A 27,492-nucleotide genomic window follows, 5' to 3' on the forward strand; every position below is an offset into this window, starting at 1 on the left:
TGATATTGTGACCAATTTATTCAGTTTTCCTAATTGATCTTTAATTAGTTCTCAATCCTTTTTCAATTTTCATTTATTTATTTATTCGGATTCGATTAGAACTTACAGATACTACAATTCTGTCACAATTCCACTCAACTTCGTCTATTTTTAACTGCTCAACAGTTGGTCTATCTCTATTTAATGATTATTCTATATAATCTGTAATACTTTTTTCGCAAAAACTGATGTCCCTACTGCTTGACAGTAGTCTGTCTATGGGATGAATCCAACCTATAATTTTCTGGTGGAAAGACATAGCTCAAATACCAGATCACGGCATTTTAACCGATAGAATTTAATTTTTTGTAATTTTGTTTTGAATATTTTTATTATTATTGCAGAAGATATATAATGTTTTGCTCATAGAAAATTGCTGAAATCTTATCTACATTTTAATGGAATTTGTCTATTAATTTGTCTATTATTACCATTTGTCTATTATTTTTTTCTGAATTTTGCTTTTTAGTGGCTTAGGTGGGTTTATTCGGTGTTGACCAGTTGCTTGTTCCGAAACAATGTGACTTGTGTACTAAAGTTTTGAAGAGTTTTTCGCCATCTAAGTTTATAAGATTATTTTGCATCAGGACTTTCCGATCTCGAGAACGTGATGACGATCTTCTTATTATTTTTGCTAAAGAGAGTTTAGTTGAAAAAACGTGACAAAAGCACGTAGCGAGCTGAAAGCATATCAGTCAGACGCCCCAGCTGCGGTTTATATAAGACGTGTGCTTTCTTTTGTACATAATACTTTAGGAAACCCTCTAAACACTGCATCTACGACTTTTTCTTCAGATGATAATGGAAAACTAGCTGTAAGTGGAAATTCTGTCTTAAGGCAATTAAGGCATCGTGCCTTAAGGCAAATTGCTGGAACTTCCCGTACCAAAAATTATTATTTTTTTAAAACGATTGACATTTTTAAAACAAATTTACTTCGAAAAAATAAGATTTTTGAGAAACTATAAATTAAACAAAAAATTACTTTTTTTGAAAAAAAATTTTTTTCAAAAAAAAATCTAATCTTTTTTTTCTTTTTAATTTTTTTTTTGGGAAAAAAATAATGTTTTCTTCTTTATTTTGGCATATTTTTGGAAGATCTTTTTTCAAAGCAATCGTAACTGCTTTAAATGCATAGAGACAAAATGTCAAAGCGCGTAAGCGGCGCGTCGCCGTCTAACGAATAAATATTGGTACGGAACCCATAGGAATGCAAACAAAATTTATACTTATTGTTAAAATCTCTATAAAATATCTGATGATTTGATGTGCATATGTCTAATAATCATTTTTGACCGCCAAATGGCTTTATTTTTTACTTTTTTTTCGTTAGAGATCTCCGAAACCGCTAGACCTGCCCTCATGAAAATTTGATCAATTCTTCATCTTGTCAATACAAATGTTTTTTGAATTATTAAATCGGACGCTCCGTTCTCTTAAAAACTGAGTTACCGTTTTCGGCACTTTTTGCCCCGTATCTTTGGAACGGCTGGACCTGCCTTCGCCAAAAACTAATCAGCACGTCTCCTTATCAATACGAATCGAATGTTTTTTTGAATTATTCAAATCGGTTGATCCGTGTTCCCGAAATCGTCGACGAAAATTTGTATCCGCACATACATACACACACGTACATAAATACATACATACACCACACACACACACACACATACACACACACAACACACTCACACACACATACATCCATTTTTTCTAAGGTATGCCAAAATGTTAAGAAACCTCTGAAACGTAAAGATATATAAAAATTTTTCATTTTCGATTTTTTGCGATTACTATAACTTACCCTACGGGAAGTTAATTATGGTAATCATATATTACAAACTTTGGAAACTGCGACACGATCTTTTTCACTTGCAATTCTTTCACGTTTGTATCCTTCTTTATATTGAAATGATAAATGATAGTTAATTACAGATTATATTATAGGGTGTCACAGATCTCGACGTCAAGCCGAAACGAAGTGATAGTATTGACGTTAACTGTGCTAAAAAAAAATAGAACTAGTGGTGCATGGCATCGTGCATTAAGGCAAATTGCTGGTACCTACATCCCGTGAATTTAATATTCAAGGGGAAAAAAACAGTAATCAATAATTATAGATCAATGATTATATAACAATTGTTTTAAACATTTTCTAATAGTTGATTATAATCATTATATATTTCATTTTCGCGTGAGCAGGAGGTGCCGAATAATCCATCTGAGATATATTTCTTATGATAAGAATAACGCATTTGAAATATATACATTCTCAAACTGAATTTTAAAGAAACCCATATTTGAGGTATACAACTTGTGTATTTTTTAAATTTTGAAAAATAAAATCTGAAAATTTTGAAATTTGTTCGATCTGTATAAGTAAACATTAAAAATTAATAATCTTGATACGGAACCCAACAATTGTTATAAAATTAGTACTCATTTTTAAAAACTTTTATCAAATATCTGATAATATAATGTGAATACGTCAAATGTTCATTTTGAGCGCCAAATATCTTTATTATCACTTTTTTTTTTCTCCGTATCTCCGAAACCAGTAGACCGCCTTACCAAAATTTCATCAATAATTCATTCAATTAATTCAAGTAAACTTGATTACTTACTTGTTTTTGAATCATTCATATCGGATACTTCGCTCCAACAACTGAATTACCGTTTTTGGCACTTTTTGCCGGGTATTTTCGAAACGGCTAGACCTGTCTCCACCAAAAACTTATCAGCCCGTCTTCTCATCAATAGGAATCGAATACTTTCGAATCGAGCACCCGAAATCCTGGACGAAAATTGTATCCAAAACACACACACACACACACACACATACATTCATTTTTTCTAAAGTATGTCAAAATGTTCAGAAATTTTAAAAACGTGAAGAATGCAAAAATTTTATTTTCGATTTTTTTGCGATTACTATAACCGACCCTACTGTAAGTTAAAAAAAATATCTCACGTTGTTGGAAATTATGAGCTTTTAAGTGCAATCTAGAGCTTGGTAAAATTATGACCATTTTTTTGGTAATTGTGGTTAAGTTTTATTAATTTTGTTCATTTAAATTTTGAAACCGTAACCGTGAATAACAATTTTAGGAACACAAAAAATGGCAAATTTCGTCAAAAGTTCATGTATTCAATCAGGATTGCAAAATGGTAAAACCTTGAATTATTTTATTATTGGAAAATTTGAGTAAAAAATAAAAAACCTTAAAATGACATGATTTTTGCTAATACATTTTACACAAAAGTTCATTTGAACTTGCACATTGTAGGTTCGCGTACGGCAAGCATTTGAACTATTGTGAGTAAAATGTTTTTAAATGATACGAATTTTTCGAAATTTAAAATTGAATAAGTTTTGAGGCACGTGAAAAGTTATTTTACTCTTCTCGAATACAGTTTAGCCTAATACCTAAGTTTACACGGGGTTTCAACAAACCTCAGCGGTTTTTGAACCCTCGCCCTGGTCAGACTAATGGCTCCAGTAGAAGAAAATAGCGAAAAATCCATAAAATTTGAGCCTTCCACAATGCGATAGCATACATTTTCAAAGATAATATAAGATAAATTCAAACGCCTGAAAAATGCTTCAGTGCCTTGCCTTGTGAAAACTGGTCTAAATATAATATTGAGGGCATTTCATATATTTTATTTAGAAATTTATTTTTATCCAATTTTTTGGGAAACATGACATCATAACTTATAAAAACCTACACTCAAACGAAAGCTATATATGTAGGTAATTGTCGCACACAGTGTGATTAAAAACCCATTATATTAGGATATATCATTTCTATAATAAAAGAAATATTATATAAATGTATATATTAAATTTTATTAATCAAATAATATTATCTAAAGAGTTTTTAGACTAAAAATAACTTACATAAGGCGCGATAGATCTATACAAAATTTAAAAAAATCAGGATTTCTGTCATTGGATAATAATATCGTAATATCGATTTTTTGAACTCTGTCTCTACTGTAGAATCATTTCAAAAGTTTTAATCAGACTTTCTGAAACTCCAAATTTTTTCTTATTTTGCAAAGTTTTATATTTACATTTGAGAATTCATCCATTGTTTCTTAGTTTGCATTTGATTAAAATATTAAAAAGGAAATTAAATTTTACTTAAAATTTAGTAGATAATATCTATAAGGACGCAATTAGCATAAATTTTACAAAGGAATAATATATGATAGAATTTCGTATATCTAAAATCGCATAGGAACATATAAATTTTCTCTCCACACGTATCACATGAACGAAATATTATATACACGTGTTTCTGATAAAATTCAATAGTTGAATTCAGAAATATATCAAAGGGTTTTTCATATTCACTTACTGTTGGATTTTGTATTAAAATTTTATTAAATTTTCAAATGTGAGGTTTCTACAATACTCGGTAAGAAAATATTAAAATCCAGTATATGATATTACTTGATATAAAACTTGTGCTGTAAAAAATTGCACCTTATTTGATATTGAAGTACTCAGTAATACTAACAATAAGTACTATACTAACTTAGTAACTATTTTAACTTAGTAATCTATACTATGTATAATAATTAAAGATATTGCAAAAATGATTGAGTTTAACAAAAATTAAGTAAATTATTAATATGTATTTAAATAGCACACTTTTTGTACAATTTTGTTAATGATATTGTGTATAAATAGTAGCGTACTTTTACAAATTTAATTTGAGCTAGGTGTAAGTGGAATTTTGCTTTGAAGAAAGTTGTATGAACTTCCGCAAGTAATCGTCTTAATAAATAAGAAATGTGATTGAGCAACTTCTAAGACTTTTACTATAAAACTTTCAACTGTTTACTTCGACCATAGTTTATTGATCAATCAATGCAATTTTTAATTGAAATTTCCAATAATCAGGTTTATTTCGAAAGTTTCAAAGAAATACGAAAGGATATTATATGTCTTAAGCCCATTATTTAAAAAATTAATTAATTTTACGAGAACAGATGTTATTTCCAATTGTTGTGTCGAACAATTTAGAATGACTTGAAATGCCGAGAAAACACAAAATCAAAGAATCGGATTTTCTGGCAAAAACCTAAACATATTCTAATGCAAGTAATTCATTTTATTAAGAATCAGATCTTTCAGTGAATATATGAAATATACAAAATCAACGATCATTTGGTTTTTAAATCATTTGTTTGATTAATTTTATTATATGATTATCTATCAGACGTTAAATAGAAATATACCAATAAGATCCAATGGCTCGACACTGATATTATTTTTGAAAACCGTATTTTGAAATTGAAAAATATTATTCAAAAAAAGTTAGTTTCTAGTATTCCGACGAGGCATATTATTTTGCTGGTTAGGAGACTCAACATTGCAACTACAAGATTGCGGATTCAAATCTCGCCCTGATCTACTAAGCCTAATTTCACTCAAAATATAAATTCAAATATGTGTCCTAGTCAAAATAGCTATTCGGGAAATATATATCACTATTAGAAGAATATATTGCTTCACCACAAAGAGAAAGAACCTTTGGGTTGCCTTCGAATAAAGCTGTAGGTAGTTGCAAATACATTATACAACTGCCCATAGAACATTGGGAATTGTTTTAATCATTCTTAAAATAAAAAACTTCAGAAATCTTTTCACAAATTGCCAATGGCTAAAATATATCAACCATGCAGCTTTTGTGAATATGTATCTTACTGTGATAGGATGATTTCACATCATATATATATATATATATATATATATATATATATATATATATATCGATAACAGATCAATATATGGAACAACAATAAGACAAAGGTCAAATGAATTTACCATAATAAGAATAATACGGAGATGAATAAGGAAATATGAAATTGTAAACACATACGTTCTGAGGATTTAGGATTCTGCCACTCAACTGGATACAACAAAAATAATTTCATATTGTTTTTATTCAGTAAACAAGAAACTTGAAAATACTAGTTTCGTTGTTATATAATATGAAGTTGCTAAACATTAACACACACACACATATATATATATATATATATATATATATATATATACATAGTGTTCCAGACCTTGACTGTCTTGAAAAAAATTAGAAAAAAATAATCTCACGTTATTTGGGAATTACGAGCTTTTAATTGCAACTCGGAGCTTTGGTGAAATTATGACCATTCTTCAATTATTGTGATGCTTTTATAAATGTTATTTAGAATTATGGCTCCAAAGTTCAATAAAAAATATGGAAAATTAACCATAATATCCGAAAATTGATCATAATTTCACCAAAGCTCTAAGTTGACTAATTGCACTTGAAAGCTCGAAATTTTCAAACAACGCCAGATAATTTTTTTCCTGGACGGTTAAGGTCAATACTGTCACCCTGTTTGGACTTGACGTCAAGGTCTGGGGCACCCTGTAAACACACACACACACACACACATATATATATATATACACACTATTTGATATTTGATATATTAAATCATCATCGATTTATTATAAAATAAAACTCAAATATTCACACGGAATAAAACCATATTAAATTATATAAATACGATATTATGTAATTAAAGTAAAATAAATATACTAGTTACAAAATCAAAGTATCAATCGGTCCTTCGCAAAATTCAATTCAACCTCAATATATATATATATATATATATATTAGGTTGTCAATATCTCCCTCCGCCTTTTTGTATTATAAACCAATAGAAAAAAAGCGGAAGGGAGATATTTGACAACCTAATATATATATATATATATATAAATACTAGCAAAGCGGGCGAACTCCGTTTCACCACCAAATGGTTTCACTTTATGTAACATTTTGTTTGGTGATCAAAAGATGAAGAAAAAAATTGCCTGCTGTTGAAATTGATTGAAAATTTGCACAATACACGTGATTGATTTGATGGTTTCCAATTGAAATGTTAGTAAACGAATAACTTATTTTTTTACATTTTCACATTTCACAATGAACACAATGCCGGTTTGTCACATGAAATTAACCGAGCAGAGAGTATGCTGTGAAATGAGTAGCTGTCAAACAAATGAGTAGCAGTGAAACAAAAAATATTAGTTTGTAGTACATGCTAAGTATCAGAGATGACGCTGTATGTGAAAAAGGAAAAAGTGTTTTCCGCTTTTCTGTTCAAATCTGTCTTCAATTTTCTTTGCTGTAAACCTCACGGAGTCCGAGACCTTTCCAACGAATGCAAAATCTTCGAAATCGGTTCGTGCGTTTTGGAGTTACATCGTCAGGAAGGAAAACACGACTTATTTTTATATAATATATATATATATATATATATATATATATATATATATATATATATACATGGTCTGTTCAAAAAGTACCCGGAATTACTAATAATTAAATTTCGCGGGTCTGGAGTGTCTGATTGTCAAATTTTTTTTTTTATTGTGTTGGTATACATGCCCCTAAAGTATGATGAAATTTTCAGCTATATTCACTGTTTACTTTTTCTGTGGTAGTCGCTAAGGTTCGACGTGTTTTTCTGAGCTCGGCGATTTTTACAATGGAAGAATTGAAAAAGTCAAAGAATTTGTATTAAATTTTGCGTAAAAAATGAAATAAAGTGTTGCAAAGTGCAAAAATTCACCAGATATGGCTCCGTGTGACTTTTTCCTATTCCCAAAGTTGAAGAGACCCATGAAAGGACGGCGGTTTTCCTCGATTGAAGAAAATCGCCGAGAGTGCTCAAGGACATATCAAAAAGTGAATATCAAGGGTGCTTCGAAAATTGGAAAAAACGCTGGCATAAGTGTATTATATCTGGGGGGGACTACTTTGAAGGGGACCACATTAATGTAGACGAATAAATAAATATTTTTTTGAAAAAACGAAAATTACGAAAACTTTTTGAACAGACCTCGTATATATATATATATATATATATATATATTATAGATGATTTAGTTCAGGTACGACACTAATTAAAAAATTTAGCAATTAAAAATTATAATTACGATTACTGAAAGTCAGTTTTTGAACTCTAACAACATACATATATATTTGTATTTTTATTTAATTTGTACTAATTACGATGTCAGTCACATTCATGTAGTTCAACTTTTAGTATATAAAATATTTATAGTAATAACTTTTAATTGCTGTAGCCACATATATTAATAATTAATAATTATTAGAATTAATAATTGCTTGTTTGAATTTGTAAATGTTTTTAGTTTAGTGACTGTAACGTATGGATTTATATAATTTTTAATGATCAAATTTTTAAGTTTTTACAATTGCTGTCGTTCTTGAACAAAATCATATGCAGGGTGTCCCACAGACTTTGAGGTTAAACCGAAACAGGGTGATAGTATGGTCCTAGCCGTCCTTAACAAATTTAGAAAAAAATAATAGTTTACGTTGTCTGGAAATTATGAGCTTTCAAGTACAACCTAAAGCTTTCAAGTGCAACCTAGAGCTTTGACGAAATTATGATTATTTTAAATTGAATTTTTCATAAATTATTTTATCGACGTTTTGAGGATATAGGATGTCTTTTCTTCATCGTCTACTACGAATTATACTTGATAACACTTTTTAAAAGAAAAAAAACTGAGGCATTTTAGATTAGATAAATATAACAATAAATAATTCTATCTATCTAGAAAAACTTAAACTTCAAATTAAATATATGCTGATATGTATGTATATACGTGTGTACATATAACCATGTGTTTCTGAGTGTATATTTTACAGCTGAATCTAGAAATAAATTTTTATTGATATGGTATTACTCTTTCTGTTTCACGCGCAGACAATTTGATTTCATTTTATTTTATCATATAAGTGGTTTAGTACGATCGGGTTTCAGAAATATCATCATACACGTGTGCTTTAGTACACAGAAAGAAAGCTCTAGGAACATACTCAGCAGTATTTTAAAAAATAATAATATAAAATGAAAAAAGAAATGTAAAGATATCACTCTTGATCGAAGGAAAGATTAAATGGTTTTGTATATACGTGTTACATTTATCTTATCGTTAAATTTTGTTATGACTTTTTATTTATCTCTTAAATTTATATTAGATTGAGACTCATAGTCTTAACCTTAATTTAATTTTAATAAATCTAAATCTTTGTTTAATTAACCCAAATTTTTTTTTATTGGAGACCTTTGGGAATTGCGAACGAAAAGACTTTGTATATTATATAAAGAAGATACTGAAGGTAAAAGATAATTTATATGAGGCGAGCGCTATACCATAAATATACAACCCTATAAAATTAATTAAGTTTCTTATTCTAAGAGTATTTTTTTATTTCATAAAATTAAAATGCAACTCAAATCTTGAAAGAAACATTAAAAAAACTGGTTATAATTGTATTTAGGATTTGAAATTTTATTACTTCAACGTTATAAATTAAAAAAAAAACAATTTAATTTTAAGCGTAAATTGAACATCAGATCAAATTAAATAAAAAATGAATAAACGAGTAAATAATGAAGCAGTTTTTTAGCCAAGGTTGTATTTCTAGGGATTACGAATGGGGTTTTACATAATCTACATATTACATAATAACTCGTTTAATTTTATTGAACAAAATTCTTAACTGAATAAACTACAATAAAATTCTACATAAATAAATTAGAAGTGATAAATTGTTAACTAAATTGTCGATAACAATATTAATTATATTAATAGTTATGAACATTTTTAGTGTAAATATAAACTTTCAATATTTTAATTTCTGGTAACATGGTGTAGGAGTTCAAAGTTACAACCACAAGGTGTTGGGTTCAAAATCCGAGTTGCGTGCAAACTGTTTATACTTAGCAGTAAAAAATTAAAAAAAAAAACAAAATTTTATTTGAATAAAATTATGTAATACACATCAATTTCCCATTTTCAAAAGACACAGTTAATAGCAAATAAAGGAGCAAATATAACTTATTGATTACTATTATAATAAGGTTAATGTTCACAAGTTTGAATTTTTCATAACTTTTTTTAAAAATAATAATCTTATGCGTTTCTGGAAAAGTAACATTTCAACATGATCTTCATAATCCACATGAAGATTAATAGAAAATTAATGGTATAATACAAGGTTAAGAGATTTTAATGATGGGTGGAATATTACAATCAATGAATTAAAATGTGAAGAACTAGTTAATGTCGGATGATGAAAATGGACCATTTTTGGTTGGAGTTGTATAGTATTTATCTGCAAAAATTTAGAGGGCACATAGTCATCTAGAACAAGTCAAAGTTAAATTACAAAGAAAGCAGCAACAAAAATTTGATCAACTTCTAAAAATTCGTATATCTAAAGTGACCATATTTTTTGGTCAAAACTGGGTAATTTTTAGTTAATCTAATCCGGGACGTGGGGAGGGGGAGGTATAGCAAATAATTTCAATATGATTTTGAAATAACAATAATGAACTACTTAAGAATGCAATAAAAATACTAAGTACTTTTTAAAATTGTATAAAATTTAGTTTAATTTTTTTTCAATATTATCTTAAAGATTATCTGTACCACTTGTGCCAGTTAGTCAAAAATTTTATTTTTACTATTTGTGTTAATTATTGTAAAATTTACAATAAGAGTTCGAAATAATGTGAGAAGCTATTTTGACCACCCTTTGGAATTTTGTATTCGGAAAATTTCTCTTTTATAAGGTAAAGTTTTATATACCTGTGCATACTCATTTTCAGATATTTGATGAGTAGTTGTAATTTAATTATTAAAGAATTGCAAATATTCAATTTAAACCCATAATGTTCAAAACTCGTAATAACTTGGGTGTAAGATCTACATGCCAAACAGGGATGCATAGTCACCTTAGTTACTAAGGCTTTGTATATCAGAATTCATACAAATATAATCCAACAATTTATACAGATTAACAAGGTCTATCAAAGCAATAAATTAGGAAAGCAAGTTATGATAAAAATTATGATTATTATAACGTAAAATATGACTGTAGTTGAAACCGTTGAAATTCTGGTCACCTTAGGTAATAAGGCTTAGTATATCAGAATCCATACTAATTCAATCCAACAATTTATACAAATTAACAAGGTCTATCAAAGCTATAGATTAAGAAAGCAAATCGTGATAAAAATTATTTGTTATTATAACATAAAAATATGACTCTAGGTAGTTATGTTGAAATACTGGTCACCTTAGTTACTAAAAAGGCTTCTAAGGCTCATTAATATCAGAATTCATACAAATTTAATCCAACAATTTATACAAATTAACAAAGGTTATAGCAGTAAATCAAAAAGCAAGTTGTATATTCCGATTAATGATTATTGCAACCTGAAAACTGCGACTGTGGAGTTATGTTAAAATTCTTCCAGGCGAATGGAATATTTTACTTATTTCAGTACGCATCTTGATTTGTAATTGCGAAACAGTTTTGATAATAATAAATTTTCTCGCCCCAAGTCCATCCCTGAATGGAATAAAACCGTGCTGGGTGATAATTTGAATCGATCTCTTCATGTCGAGGTGTCACTAGTACTAGTCACCACTCACCAGTCGCCAGTCACCAGTCACCAGTTCGCAGAATCAAAAATACTCTCACTCGCCTAATCGGTTCCATAGATAACATTGACCTTTTTGTACATATATAGGATATACAATCACTCTCATGGGATATATACATATTCAACATATCCGCATTTTGATGGCTTTCGGAACGATTGGACATTGCTTTAATGAACGAACGGTCCGCTTTTCTATAGGAACTGTTAGTGAGGCATACACATGCTAATCACTCGTTATAGCGTCCTTTACACGTGCATAACATAATAAGTTTATTTACAAACACCTAGGATTGAATTCCTTAGTCAGAATATTCAAAAGTTGAAAGACAGAAGGATTTCGTTATGAAGCATTTATAAACTAATAATGTGAACTTTTAGATAAAATGCTGGAACTTTGCCTATTGCGAAGAGACTACTTATTTTTATCAAAAATTTTACATACTTTCAAAGATTCATTATTTTAAAAAATTTAAACAGTTTCGAAATGTATTGAAAAAATCCCAAATTTTACTATTTATTGGTATTTAATGGCGGGTAAAAAGATCCACAACTGATATCTTAAAAAACATGTAAAATTAGGAATTTTTTAACAACAATATTTGAAAGTAGAGGGCAGAAAAATGAAGTATAACCAGCCATTACTTTGATTTTTACGACGTTGCTATTGGGAGAGAAACGGTAATATTTGAAAATACATAACAAAAGTATTTTCTTTCGTTGTAAGTTTTCTAGGTTGAGATCACTGTCGTTTAGTTTTCAAGACTTTTATATAATTTTTAAGTATACGTTATTTAATTGTTGCATAAGATGTATCATTAATTTTAAGTTAGAATCAACATTTTTTCTAATATAGCTTCTATAAAAGCTTATACGCGGGTGGTGTAAACAGGACCAACTGAACCCTTATATTGGCAAAGATGTAAACAATAAGAAATGGTAAATAAAAATGTAAATTAAGTTAGAGAATGCAATTTTAAAATATATCGATTAAAAAAAATAGTTATTCCAACATGCCGACGAATGTTTTTGTCGAAATATCAGATCAAGGTTATATACAGTATTATCTCTGTATTATAAAATGTAGCCATGAAATTTATTGGCTTTGGTAGAATAATGTAGCTGTTATTTCGTAAAATCCCATAAAAATTAAAAATGAGATTTATTAAATTAATACTATATTGAGTCCTGTTTGTTGACCTCTTGCCATCTTATTATATATTTTATCTCGCCTATGGGGTAAAAAGGAGCAGCTGACAAATTTTTGAAAAATAGCAAAAAACAACGCTTTTCTACAATGGTGAAGTAGCTGGGATATAGTTGTTTGTTTGATACGTGTTATTTGTTGTGATATATTTTTTTAGTTTCTGTATAACTTTGATAAATACGATATAATGAATATAATTTAAATCTTGCGTGTTAATTTTGTAAAAGGATTATTACCAATTAAAAAGTTTTGAGAAAAATCGTTACAAAATTTCCGAAAATCTAATAATTTGATGATTGTGTGTAATATTCTTATTTTTGATCATAAATATTTTGTACAACTTATTATAGGCACAAAATTTTTTGTTTGTCAATAAAATTCAAAAATTTTACAAAAAGTTCTAAAACATTAAAGTAGAACTAATCTTGAGTATTTAAGATAAATTTATTTAGGTATAATTGTATATTGGCCCGGAACTCTATATTTATGAAAAATACAAACAATCATAATATAGAATTATACAAAATCGGTCATTTTCAATAGGTACTGTGTCTAAAATAATTATAACCACGTATATAAATGGTTTCTAATAAAAAATACTATTTTCGTAGATTGAAATATATGATTTTTTATATTTTTCAGACATTAATTAATTGAGCAAAAGTTTTTTATTTTTTGCTTCATTGAAAATGTAATGACCTAAACGTTTTAACTTTTCAAAGAAATATTACATAAAGAAATCTCGCCGAACTGATCGAAATAAAAAACACTAGTTATATAGTTAGAAATAAATTGAATTTTTTACATTTTCCAGACATTAATCATTTGTGCAAACAAATAATTTTTTTACCTCGTATTTCAATGAAAATGTAGTGATCTAAACGATTTGATATTTCAAAGGAATATTATATAAAGAAATGTCTCCGAACTGATTTTCTATTATACTCGAAAATGCTCCGTCTTATTGCTTCGAGTATAATTCCTCCCGAGACTTATTGAACGTATAATTACATAAAAATTCCATCTTGAAATCTCATCCCAGACACAAAATTTCTTTGCGATCAACCTTTTTTGTACCAATTACATTAAGCTGTTTTATATAAGAAAAATGCCGACCGTCATTTTTATTGCCTTGGTAAAAAATATTTTTGGTGAAACGGTAAAGGGATTTTTTAATGTTGCTTTTCGTCAAACAATTTAGAATTATTAATTTGATTATGATCGTGAACTAGTATTTAAAATATTATTCAAGAATAATATTGAAATTTATGAAAAATAGCATTAAAATGCAAGTCGTGGATTCTCTGTTAAATCGTCACATGTAGATTGAATTTAAACATCTCAATGCTAATTGTTATTGTGACACAGGCACTGTGATTTTTTTTCATCACAATCAGTTTTAAAGAGGACATAGAATAATTAATTTGTTAATTCTATAGTGGTTTTTAGACGGAAACCCAATGGTTCACCTTTGTATATGAATTACATATAGGATGTCCCAGATCTTAACGCCAAGCCGCTACGGGGTGTTAGTTTGGACCCTAATAGTAATTAATTTTTTTATTTATAAATAATCCAATAATGGTTTTTCTTAATGTGCGTTTTACATAAATAATTTTACATTATGTCGATATATACTTGACACAAATATAGTCTATTTAAATGATGTTATTGAATAAATTGTTTATTTTTACATTTCCGCATATTTGGTTTTTATTACTGACGAAAATGGAAAAGAATAAGAGACATAAAATTAATATTTGGGTTAGAAATTTGTCTTGAGTTCACAAGGACTTGCGCCAGTAAAATTAATAAAAAATGCAATTACTCGAGTTGTGTTATTATGTTTCAATTGACTGAAGATTTTCTTTGTCGTCTCAGCGTTCATTCTGAACTGTTTTCATTGGAAAATGGAGACATCATCTTATTTTCTTTAGATATAAAAATATAATTTCAACTTTATATATATATATATATATATATATATATAATGGGTAGATATATTTTTTGTTGCACAATAGCTGATACCAGAAAACTAGCTGTGATAAATATGCTCTATAAACCGTTTTATTTATTTTTTGGTATTCAATATACAAATATAGTACCTATCAAATATATTCTAATTTATAACTATAAGGTAGCCTTTGAAAAATAAAGCTATATATTTCGAAAAATAGATTTTGATAAATTGTCTAATTCTATAATCATTATTTTAGCTCTTGAAAAAATTACAGATTAAATATTGCTTTTGGTACTTTGTATGAAAAAGCCCATAGTTAAGAGCTATATTTGTCATCATTTTTACATAATAAATTTAGTTAAAATCTTTATAATTTACAAATTGAATTTTTTAGCTGTTCAAATTGGCACTTAATTAATAAACAAGTACGTGGCCAAATGTGAATCCTAATATTTGTTCAGTCTTCATAATAATGCATTTTTTTCACTTGCAAAGGCATAACTTTAAATTCTAATGTCATGTATACGTCATAGTTTTATATGTTATTTTTATTAAATGAAATTATATTTAATCAAGATAAATTTAGCTATAATATTTTGATAAATTGTCTAATTTTATAATTATCATTTTAGCTCATAAAATAATTACAGACCAAATAATGCTTGCGTTTGTATGAAATTCATACTTTGTATGAAAAAGCTCATAGTAAACAGCAATTTTTGTCATAAAATTTACATAATAATACATTTAGTTTAGTTTAGCTGATCAAAACTTTAAATAATATAAAATTTATTTTTAACTTCCCGTAGGGTAGTTATAGAAATGGGTCGAAAATCGAAAATGAAAATTTTTGCATTTCTCGACGTTTTGAAGGTTTCTGAACATTTTGGCATACCTCAGAGGAAAGGGATGTGTGTGTGTTTTCTATTGTTTGGGAGATGTGCTGATTAGTTTTTGGCAAAGGCAGGTCCAGCTGTTACAGAGATACGAAACAAAGGGTGCAGAAAATAGAAATCGAGTTTTTGAGAGAATGGAGTATCCGTTAGAAACGGGTAACGGATTAGAATGATTCAAAAAACATTCAATTTGTAATGATTAGGAGAATAGTTGATTAGTTTTTGGCAAAGGCAGGTCCAGCTATTTTGAAGATACAGAACTAAATGTACAAAAAATTGCAGTTTTTAAGAGTACTAAGCATCCGATTCGAATGATTCAAAAAACATTCTGCTTGTTTTTACAAAATAATTAATTTGGAAAAAAATGTTTAAAAATTTTTTTTTTCAACTTTTTTGTCAATATTTTTTTTGTATATCGAAAATAATTCAGATTTTAATTTTAATTCTGGCTAAAGTTCTAAAGCTCACTTACATACTTTAAATAAATAATTTTAAATTTGTAATTCAGTTTATATAGTTCTTCTAAATAAATATTAGACAATGTTACAGTATTTATAATAATTTATTTGAAAACATTCAATATTCCTTAAATTTCGTTACGCTGCGGGAAGTTCCAGCAATTTGCCTTAAGGCACGATGCCATACACTACTAGTTATTTGTTATTATTGGCACTTAGTTAATAAACAAATGCGCTGCCAATTATTAATCATAATATTTGTGCAGTCTTTATAATAATGCATTTTTTCATATGCATCATAGGTATAATTTTAATAAAATTCTAATATCATGGTTTGGTGTCGGTTTTATTTTTATCAAAAATTATAATTAATTTAATGATTTTTTTTCAGTCTAAATTTCAATAAAGCTTAAAAAATTTTTTCAATAAAGCTTTAATTTCATAAGTTTAGTCTTTAGTTCTTTCCCCTAAAAGACTTTAAAACGAACATACGTTAGACATACATATACTTTCATATATTTATGTATAATTAATATATAAATATAATATATACATAAATATAATCTGTCCTGTGAGCATGTCTGAAGCAAAATACATAATAACTTAATGCCTCACGAAATGTTTTGATATTAACAAGTGACACAAAGGAGCTTTTCGAAAATACACAACAATGCCATTTTAATACCAACACACACATACACACATATATATGTACGTATGTTTATATGTATATGCTGACATCAAATAATAAGCTGATTAAAAGTATATGAGGCCAAAAACACACATATTTTTATAAGTGTCCAGTATTATATTATTATATTAGTTATTTCAAATATTATCATTTTTTATTCAGTTATAATTGAAATATTATTTATATATTATTTTCTTTTCCAGGATACAGCGTGCCCCAATCTTCAGGAAGTTCTAAGGATCAAAATAACCATTCTCTTATTGTGTATATTTTTTATAAAAAACGTCATTATTACTGAACACAAAAATGTTAAAAATAATTTCTGCGAATATGAACCATAATTATGACATTTGCAAAAATATACGCAAATAACTAAGCGGCATGCATGCCAATTCATAGAGTTTTGCAAGAAGGAAGACAATCAAGATTGGTTAACAAAAATTCAAAAATTCAAAGTTAAGGGCACAATATTATTTTGGTTGTGATAGTTGCTAGTATTCTATATTTATTTTAAATATTAATATAAGTGAAATTAATTTTGATTAACAATTTGTGATTTTTGAATTTTGTAAGGCTGTGGAATTAGTTGGAATATTTATTAGTGACGTACCTGATTCAGCACTAGGATTTAAATTGTGGTAAAATTTAGTTTTTATATTCGACGAAGTTATAAAATATACTTGGAAATATTTATATATTGTGTAAACGAAATGGTTAAAAATGAGTGTCCATTCTTTGTGAAAATATAAACAGTATTCAGTTTCACAAACTGTTTTCACGTTTATTAGTAAATTATTTTTTATAAATGTCAAACATGACGGAAATACCGATGGATGTCAACCTGGAAGTTGAGGATCACAGAAACCTGCAGCATTGGTCTAAGGTGAGATAACTAATATTTATAATTTATACATGATTTTTATTGGCATTTATTATTTAGCATGAAATATATGTTTTAATATAATTATATAATGACTAATTAATAAGATACTAATGAAATTGAAATTGTGGGTTGAACCCACCTCTGCACAGTTAGGTTGATCATGATTTCTTTATTTGTACTTTCTTATAGTTTATATAGCTTTTTTAATACATTATTCAGTTAAACTAATATCTGGATGTGATTAGTGCTCATCTCAATGATCTTAATGATTATTACTCTATTTGGTAGTGCCCCATTATTCGATAAATATTTAATACAACTATGAGATAGTAGCATTTTTCATGACTCTGAAATATAATATTATATCAAATACAGAAATTTATGTGACGGAACCTGAATTATTAAGTTTTAAATAAAAATAAATATTTATTTTATAATATTATTAAAAACGATTTCATCTTAAATAATATCAAAACCCAAATAAACATTTTTCTCAAGTGTCAAAATTTCTTGGTATTTATATTGCGGGAATCAACTTGGCATTGGCATCAGATTTATATAATTTTTAATATATTTTTATACAGATGGAAATTATCTTTTATAAATTTATACATTTTCATAATATTAATAATATTTCAAATTAATCTGGTTACATTGCTAACACGCAAGCACCAATTTTGACTAGAACATGTCTAATGTTGCACCAATGTTTTTTGTGGCTTAGTAAATAGAGCTTCCAACCAAAAGTTTCAGATTCGATACCCGCTCTGGACAGGCTGGTGTAACGTAGTAATGACATAGATTTGTACTTAAAAATATAGGCTGAATTATGTTTCCATGTAGAAATATGCCCTTTTCGGCATCGATGCATCAAATTAAAAGTCATTATAGTATAAGAGAAATTCCAATACTGCAAATATATCAAATAGAGGTAGGCTTAACCGTTGGTTTGCCTTCTGGAAAAGGCTACTAAGTTAAGACATCTCATCTAGATTCTAAGGCTTAAAGGATTCTTAAGTCCTTAATAGCAACTTTCACTCATTACTCCAAATTTTGAGGATTCTCATCGGGAATGAGCTTTAGAAACTCGAAATACGTATAATTTTTTCTTTACCCAGTAAAGCCTCCAGCAGCAGCTTTTATCAGAAACATAATATCATAAACAGTCCTATGGATTTATTTATTGGTAACATTATCTTTTATCAAAAACAATTTGGAATTTTTCAACACGCTATCGATCTCCTCCAATTATAACAACAAGCACAAGTTTATGGGCCGATTCTGCTACGCAACAGATCAATGTTAAGGCAAGGCCATGTTACGCTCCAACTTTCATACATTATGTTACTGAATCATACTGAATACCGTCAAAATGTCATGTATTTTCTGTGCATTCAGGCGTTTTACACATAAACTGCAACGTCACTTGTATGTTATGAAGCTGGGTCAGAAAGACCCTGCTATTTAAATCGTTGTTTTGACATTTGTGCGGTCTCTAGTTTAGGTTTTCTATTTGACAACCTGAGAAAAACGGCTTTTGTTAATATTTAGAACGAATTAGTATGGAAAGTTTTTTATAACATAGCCTTGCTATAACATTGGTCTGTTGTGCGGGAGACTCGGTTCATTATTTAGTTCTGGACAACTAACTAGCTCCTTTAATACGATTGATTCAATTTACGGAGATATATTTACGCTCAATATTCGAAATTTAGACAACGAATTACTCAATGAGACTTTAATTAAACTAAAAAAATGTCTATTATGATACTGCGGAATTTACCTAATTTCAATAACTCCTTGCAGCTCTTGTTATAAATTTCAGGAGCAAACGTTGAGCTGCTTTGCAGCTACCAATTTTTTATAAAATTATTTTACTAATTATTTATTATAAATAAGTTTAGCAAAATCATTAAATAATATTTATTATTACTGATTACATTTTTCCTATGATTTAAAATTTCAGGTGAGCGGTTTCAATGAATCTATGCTGCCCATAGATATGAGATTTAACCAGGGCCACCTGCTTTCCATAACGGTGTACAGCGTATTACTGGTCATTTCTGCAACTGGTAACGTCACAGTCCTCGCTTTGCTCATTAGAAGAAGACGAAGGAATCCTACCAGGATCAATATCATGCTGATGCATTTAGCTATTGCTGATTTATTGGTAAGCAAATATCAAAATAATTGATTTTAAGTATTTGTTTTATACTTGCTTTTTTTAATATGAAACTAATAAGTAGTATACAATCCTGATTATTTGCGCAAGTTTTTAATGGTTTTTGCCAATCCACTTTTTAGAGCTTTTTTTTAAAGAAATGTTTCAAAGCTGACAACCGTTGAAAGTTTTGAATTCAACTTGGGGCAATGTTGACATTATTTTCGATTGTGGTCTTAGAAATGTTATTAAAAGTTAAAGTTTAGGGGTTACAGTTTAAATGAAATTTATTACGTAAATTACCAATACAAGAGCCATAAAAAATTATTTTGCTTAAGTCCGTATATATTGCTTACATCTGACCGACAGAACTTCATTACTGTGTGTTACAAAGTCTTGTGAAGTCAAAAACATTTACAAATATTCTCGGAAAAAACGAGTGTTTTTAACAAAAAATATTAGTGATATGGATATATAAATTATTACAGGCAAATAATTCTTGCTTTTCAATTTTATATAAAACCGTTTTTAGTTACTTTTCTTTACTCTTTACACTGGTGCATAATCCATTCCTTTATATTTTTTTTCTAAATAATCTGTAATAACCATCATTAACTAATGTTAGTCAATAGTTTTAAAAAACATTGTCTTTGACAGAATAAACCTGATGATGGAACGTATCTAGTTCCGAAACGTCGTTATTAAACATCTTCAAAAAACAAATTGTTTTTATTATTGGATTTACTGTTCGGAAAAGAAACAATCATACATATACATGGTCTGTTCAAAAAGTACCCGGAATTACTAATAATTAAATTTCGCGGGTCTGGAGTGTCTGATTGTCAAAATTTTTTTTTATTGTGTTGGTATACATGCCCCTAAAGTATGATGAAATTTTCAGCTATATTCACTGTTTACTTTGTCTGTGGTAGTCGCTAAGGTTCGACGTGCTTTTCTGACCTCGGCGATTTTTACAATGGAAGAATTGAAAAAGTCAAAGAATTTGTATTAAATTTTGCGTAAAAAATGAAATAAAGTGTTGCAAAGTGCAAAAATTCACCAGATATGGCTCCGTGTGACTTTTTCCTATTCCCAAAGTTGAAGAGACCCATGAAAGGACGGCGGTTTTCCTCGATTGAAGAAAATCGCCGAGAGTGCTCAAGGACATATCAAAAAGTGAATATCAAGGGTGCTTCGAAAATTGGAAAAAACGCTGGCATAAGTGTATTATATCTGGGGGGGACTACTTTGAAGGGGACCACATTAATGTAGACGAATAAATAAATATTTTTTTGAAAAAACGAAAATTACGAAAACTTTTTGAACAGACCTCGTATATATATATATATATATATATATATATATATATATATATATATATATATATATATATATATAAAGAAACTCGTGTTCTCTATACTACGAATATTGTTTATTATGACAATAGTAATAACACTATGTGTGATTATATTGATCATTTACAAAAACGTAGATGTTATTTCAGTATTTATAATAAAAAAAGGAAAAAAGTTAAGAATTATAATTTTGGCATTTCGAACATTGAGCAAACAAAAACGAGATCTGATCTGACACTTGAACTTTTTGTTTTTGAGCTGACACTATGATGAGCTTCAAATAATGAACATCTGTCAAGTTAAAATGCGACGTGTGTTGACAGGTCGCTACAGATCACTCCGCCCTAATGAAAAAGATTGTTTCGCATCTCTGAGTGCCATCTTGAACTTCCTTGTAAATTTCTTTTGGTTGAGATTGTGTGATAAATTTTATTTGTTCGTGGCCGTGGCCGTTTTGAATGCCGTGTTGGCTTGTTGAGTTTGTTGATTGCTTACGTGGCCCTTCGCTGGTGAGTTAGCGGTTGAGTAGATGTGGCCCTTCGCTGGTGAGTTAGCGGCTGAGTATATTTGACACTTCGCTGGTGAGTTAGCGGTTGAGTGTATGTGGCCCTTCGCTGGTGAGTTAGCGGTTGATTGTATGTGGCCCTTCGCTGGTGAGTTAGCGGTTGATTGTATGTGGCCCTTCGCTGGTGAGTTAGCGGTTGATTGTATGTGGCCCTTCGCTGGTGAGTTAGCGGTTGAGTGTATGTGGCGGTTGCCAAATTGTTTGCTGACGCTCCCTGTCCTCTGCCGTGGTGCTTATAATCGACTCATTTTCCAGGATAATGAGGGATTTATCGAGCACGTGTTGTTGTTTTCGATGTGCGTGGCCGGAGTCTCAGTTGTAGGATTAGAATGTTCTTAGAGTTATGGCGGTTGTGAGCCATTTATATTCATTATTTATTTTTAAAAATTCTTTTCTTAATAATTCATGAGACTTCAATTTATTTTTTTACTTCTAAATTTGTTACTTCTAAATGTGTCTTGATCTTCTTACCTTCTTTCCTTCTATATGCGTGCTATTAATTCACGTTCGCGGTCACCACTAAAGAAACTCGTGTTCTCTATACTACGAATATTGTTTATTATGACAATAGTAATAACACTATGTGTGATTATATTGATCATTTACAAAAACGTAGATGTTATTTCAGTATTTATAATAAAAAAAGGAAAAAAGTTAAGAATTATAATTTTGGCATTTCGAACATTGAGCAAACAAAAACGAGATCTGATCTGACACTTGAACTTTTTGTTTTTGAGCTGACACTATGATGAGCTTCAAATAATGAACATCTGTCAAGTTAAAATGCGACGTGTGTTGACAGGTCGCTACAGATCACTCCGCCCTTTATGGCGCTAGTGGGCCATATATTATTAATTAATTAATTCTTGAATGAAATCGCAATAATTTTATTTCAACTCGATAATGACTGTTTATTAATGTCTCAATTGATAAAGATGTTGATATTACATTAAATCAAATCTAAATTTCGTTCACGAGAAAACGCTCGTTGGCAAAAAACTCGATACAATATTTTCGATCGTTTTAAAAAGCGCGACAATAATCTTCGATCGTATAAAAACAATCAGATCGTTATAGCTTGCTTGATGCCAGATCCGAATCAACGTAGCCCAATATAATTTAGTTTTGTCATCAATGGTGTTCATTCCGCCATTGTCATCAATTGACGTCCTTCAACTTCATATGGTGTTCATTCCGCCATATATATAAATATATATATATATATATATATATATATATATATATAGTGTTTTAGAAGTTACAATTAATGCGATCTAAGAGTTTTCAATTTTTTTTTCTAATTTTTTTGTACTGCCTACTCACACAAACTACAAAGGTATATTTTATTATATTAAATTTTCTGAGAATGGAATGATTTGCATATAAGCTGCTCCGTACAAATATATCTGTAAAGATTCTATTATTAAAATTGACATTTATCTTTTTATTTCTATTCATGTATGAGTTTTTGTGTGGGCGTAAACATTTTCATTGAAGGATAGCAGAGAATTCATGAAAAATCAGTTTATTGAACATGAAATGAAAATACTATTACTTAGAATTAATTATTTTAATTAATTCTAGTACAAATATTACTATTATTTATGTATATAACATTTAACTAATAGCGTTCATTATAAATAATAGATATTAAGATAATCATCACAACCAACTTTAAACTATTAAATACTAAATAAATTTGAAATATAATTATTTTCAATTACAGGTGACTTTTCTAATAATGCCTTTGGAAATAGCATGGGCCAGCACAGTGTCCTGGAGGGCTGGTGCCTTTATGTGCAGGATGATGGCATTTTTCAGGACTTTTGGATTGTACTTGTCGTCTTTTGTACTGGTGTGCATTAGTGTAGATAGGTAAGTAGAAAAGATTAATATAATTGAAATTTCATTAATTTTTGGTTTATTACAGCTTTTTTATATGTTTCTGTCCATAGTTTCTGTCCATAGATAAATAAGTATATGCTTCTGTTCAACAATTGAGAATGTGTATCATGTAATTTACACATGAGTGCAGTAATACGTTTTTATATTATTTATAAGTTTCCAATTAAATATATTTTGGGTTGACAGAATATTATAGTAAAGTATTTTCAGTTTGAATCTATACAAATTTCGTCCATCTGTCCATCACACGAAAATCTATTGAATGCACTGTCACAATTTATTAAGCTCGGAAATTGTAAATTAGGAGCAACCTTCCTGATCATTTATTATTTATTGGAAATTATCGATAATAATCATATTGTTCTAACTTTTATTATTAGAATTAAATCCGTAGTTTTTTTAGTGAAGGAATATGTAAAACATAGTGTTGAGGATTTGAAACTATTTTGTAGTAGAGTAGAGCAGGGCTCAAAGGTCCGCGGGTAAAAAGGTCCACCACCGATATTTCAAAAACTAGTGAAGTTAAGAATATTTTAACAAGAATACTTGAAATCTGAGGGAAAAATATGTATAACCAGCCATCACTTTATGAAAACCGTATGAAAACTGCCACGTTACATAGCTTTGCCATAACATTAGTCTATTTTACGCCAGAATCGGCTCACATATTAAAGAGTTACATACGAAGCATTTATGATCAAAATCGGAAACTATAGATTTGCTATTGAATTTTTTTTTAATTTTTCAACAGTAATCAGAAATTTGTGTTCCATAATCTGTTTTGTTGTACATAACTTTATCTGGTATTTTGAAAGGGCAGCCCAGTGGTTAATGAATCTTTTTCTATTGAGACTATATTAGATATATCACTAATAGTGTTGTGAATCTATACTGAAGCAATGCCATTAAGAGCTATTTTTAGTTGATTTTATAATTCTTGTTGTATATAAATTTACCTGGTGTTTCGAGAGGGCAACCCAGTGGTTAATCAATCTTATTCTATTGAGACTATATAAGATATATCACTAATAGTGTTAAAATTAAAAGCTATTTTTAGTTGATTTTATAATTGAGATTTTTAACCTCAAGTGTTGGTCTGAGATCACTACTGATTGATATTAAGCTAGCAAAGATGGGAATCGAACCCGGCACCACGTGATTGCTGATCCACGTTCTTACAACGGGCTCAGAATGTCATTTTCCAGATTTCTCGCCACAATTGCTCTCACCATAATAATTACGAACTGTATTTTTCCTTTATCAATGAAGGGCTGTGGCTGTAACACGTGTTAATAATCGTTATAACGTGTATATTTATTTAATAATAATCTTGTAATCGATACAGTAATTCGATATGAGTTTTGCTATGCCTGTTCGGTTTACAAATCCGTTGCACGCTTCAAATATCTGAGTACACAAACAACCCTAAGGCGATCAAGCGAAGTATTGCATATCACCGGGTATAATCTTTTATCGAGATCGCTACACCGGAAATAAATCTATATCATTTACTTGTTTTCGACAAGAAAATGATTGCATCCTTATAGATGATATAGAAATGGGCGTTTTCTTATGTCTGATGTTTAATGTCAATAACCTTACAATCAGTATATTATCCCAAAGAAGTTTGTTTTCGTCAAAAAATCCGATTTGCTAATTTTATGTTTCCTCGACGTTTCAAGTCATTCTGAATCGAATAAGACTAATTTTGAAAAAAGTATGTTTGTGTGTGTGAAAAGATTTTTTACCTTTCGTCGACGTTTTTTCAAAAACGGCGGAACTGATTTCAAAAATTCAAAAGCCGTTTGATGTAACTCGATATAAGGACTTGCGTTTGTCAGTTTTCCGCAACGATTATCTAATCCGTATCTATGTGAGAAGCCGAGAAGCAAAAAATTTTGCCCACGTTTTAGCCCGCGATTAAAAAATTCAAAAACTGTTCGATTTATATTGATTGAATGATCAGTTTTTGGTAAAGTTTTGCTGGTACAAGTTCTTGCAATTAAGTGTTGAAACTTTTTTTTGACGATTTTTATGTTTTTTTATTATAGATATCATGGTCTTCTAGAACATACTAAAATGTTAAGGCCTTGTGGCAAGTAGTTTAATTTTAAAAATGCATCAAAATTTGAGAAAAATTAGCAGCGTTTTTTTTAAATTAAGCGTTTGTTAAAGTCATTCTTAAAATTAGATCTTTCATCCACGTTTCCTGAAAAATGGTTCAGTCGATTGCAAAAATTTAAGATACTATTGATAATACTTGATAAGCACCCGCGTCGGTTGGATTTTTGATACGATCGGCTGAGCTGTTTCTTTGTAATTATCAGAAAAGTGAAAAGTTTACCGTCCACGGTTTAACCAAAAATTCTCAATCGATTTTAAAACATCAAAAACTATTAAAAAATATTATTTATTTATTTATTTATTCATAAGCAAGCCGTAATCAATAATAATAAATATTATTTCAGGCTCTCGTCAAACTTATTCATAATTAATACTTAAAGGAAAGTAATTTTATAATTTTTGGAGAATGATCGGCCGTTTCTTTGTAATTAGCTGTTGAAATTTTTTTTTTATGTATTTTTTATGTTGATAGATAACTTGGTTCCAAAGAACATACTAAAATTGTACAGCTCTACAGCAAGTAGTTTAATTTTAAAAATTCATCAAAGTTTTAAAAAATATTATAGTCCAAATTTGTGCCAAAAGTTGCTTTTATGATGTGATGAGCCAAACATTGTAAATTAATTAAAATTTGGAATAATAAGCCACAATTTTAGGACATACTTGTCTGTGCACTATAATTAATATAATCGCAGATAATTTGAATGTGTTTGAAAGAGCAGTAAGAAATCGTAATGTTTAGATTTAATTGAAAGCGAAAACTTTATTCTCGAAATAAACAGTTAAACATTTTATATAAATATCTAAATCTCAATTTCGGTTGATTAAGTCAATTATTACACATTTCCGGAAGTTCGTGCAACTTGCCTTAATGCTAAATACCACTTTCAACTAGTTATTTTTTGACTTGCCCGAAGGCAAGTACATAGTGTGAGAGCACCACATATCATTGAATACCTTTCTTGTTTATTATTACTTTACTACTACTATAAACGTTTTACTTTTGCACTTCTATATCGAATCTTTTGCTCTCATACTTTCCAGTTCAGTGCTTAGATTTCTAACTTTCTGTATTTTCTTTTCTGGCGTCTTCATGTTGTCAATCATCTGCATTCTTCTTCTTTCTAGTTTTAGCGTCTCTATTTTACTTTTGTGCAGTAAGTAATTAATAGTAATTAATGCAATATGAGTCTGATATAAAGGTTTATACGCGCTTATATACATTTCTATAATTTATTAAAAGATTGGGTAGGGCGAGACATAAAGGTCCAACTTTCGTTGACTTTCTCCAATTATACTGTATAAACCAATCAATGAATATCACTACAAATAACGCATATTGAACAAACTACTGTCAAACTATGTTCAGTATAATTCCCAGTCAATTCCCAATTATAAAAATATGTATTTTGCTACTTTTTTTAAATTTGCTGTCCGTCCCTTTATACCTCATAGGCGGAGTACAAAGAGACAGCTAAGAAGCAAACATATTTAATCTCATATTTTTAATTTTGATAATATTTTACGAATAAATAGCTACATTATTTAATCCATGCGAAATAAAGATTTCATTAGCACATTTTTGACATAGATCACACTGAATACTATACATTATACAATTAATAGCTATTAATTTTATTTATTTCTTGTAAACTTACCTTTTTAACTTAATTTGCTGTTCAATTTAATTCAACT

At 28.9% G+C, this 27,492-nt stretch overlaps 2 protein-coding genes across 2 annotated transcripts in view; both read left to right on the top strand.

The window, feature by feature from the left end:
• The window catches only part of LOC113365785 (protein AATF), a 106,720-nt gene extending 89,439 nt beyond the window's left edge, over positions 1-17,281 (top strand). The window contains exon 3 of the mRNA XM_026607328.1: positions 17,008-17,281. The gene's annotated coding sequence lies outside the window, so the exon portion shown is untranslated. The remainder of the gene's footprint in view (positions 1-17,007) is intronic.
• Positions 17,282-17,618: 337 nt separating this feature from the next.
• On the top strand, positions 17,619-23,723 carry LOC113367061 (gonadotropin-releasing hormone receptor-like). The gene is made up of 4 exons (XM_026608691.1): positions 17,619-17,687; positions 19,654-19,857; positions 23,495-23,643; positions 23,699-23,723. The coding sequence occupies exons 1-4, from the start codon at positions 17,619-17,621 to the stop codon at positions 23,721-23,723; spliced, it is 447 nt and encodes a 148-aa protein (XP_026464476.1).
• Positions 23,724-27,492: the final 3,769 nt, after the last annotated feature.

This window comes from Ctenocephalides felis, unplaced genomic scaffold, assembly GCF_003426905.1.
Source record: "Ctenocephalides felis isolate EL2017-DRISC unplaced genomic scaffold, ASM342690v1 CF-g0.4_SCAFFOLD_01170, whole genome shotgun sequence".
NCBI lineage: Eukaryota > Metazoa > Arthropoda > Insecta > Siphonaptera > Pulicidae > Ctenocephalides > Ctenocephalides felis.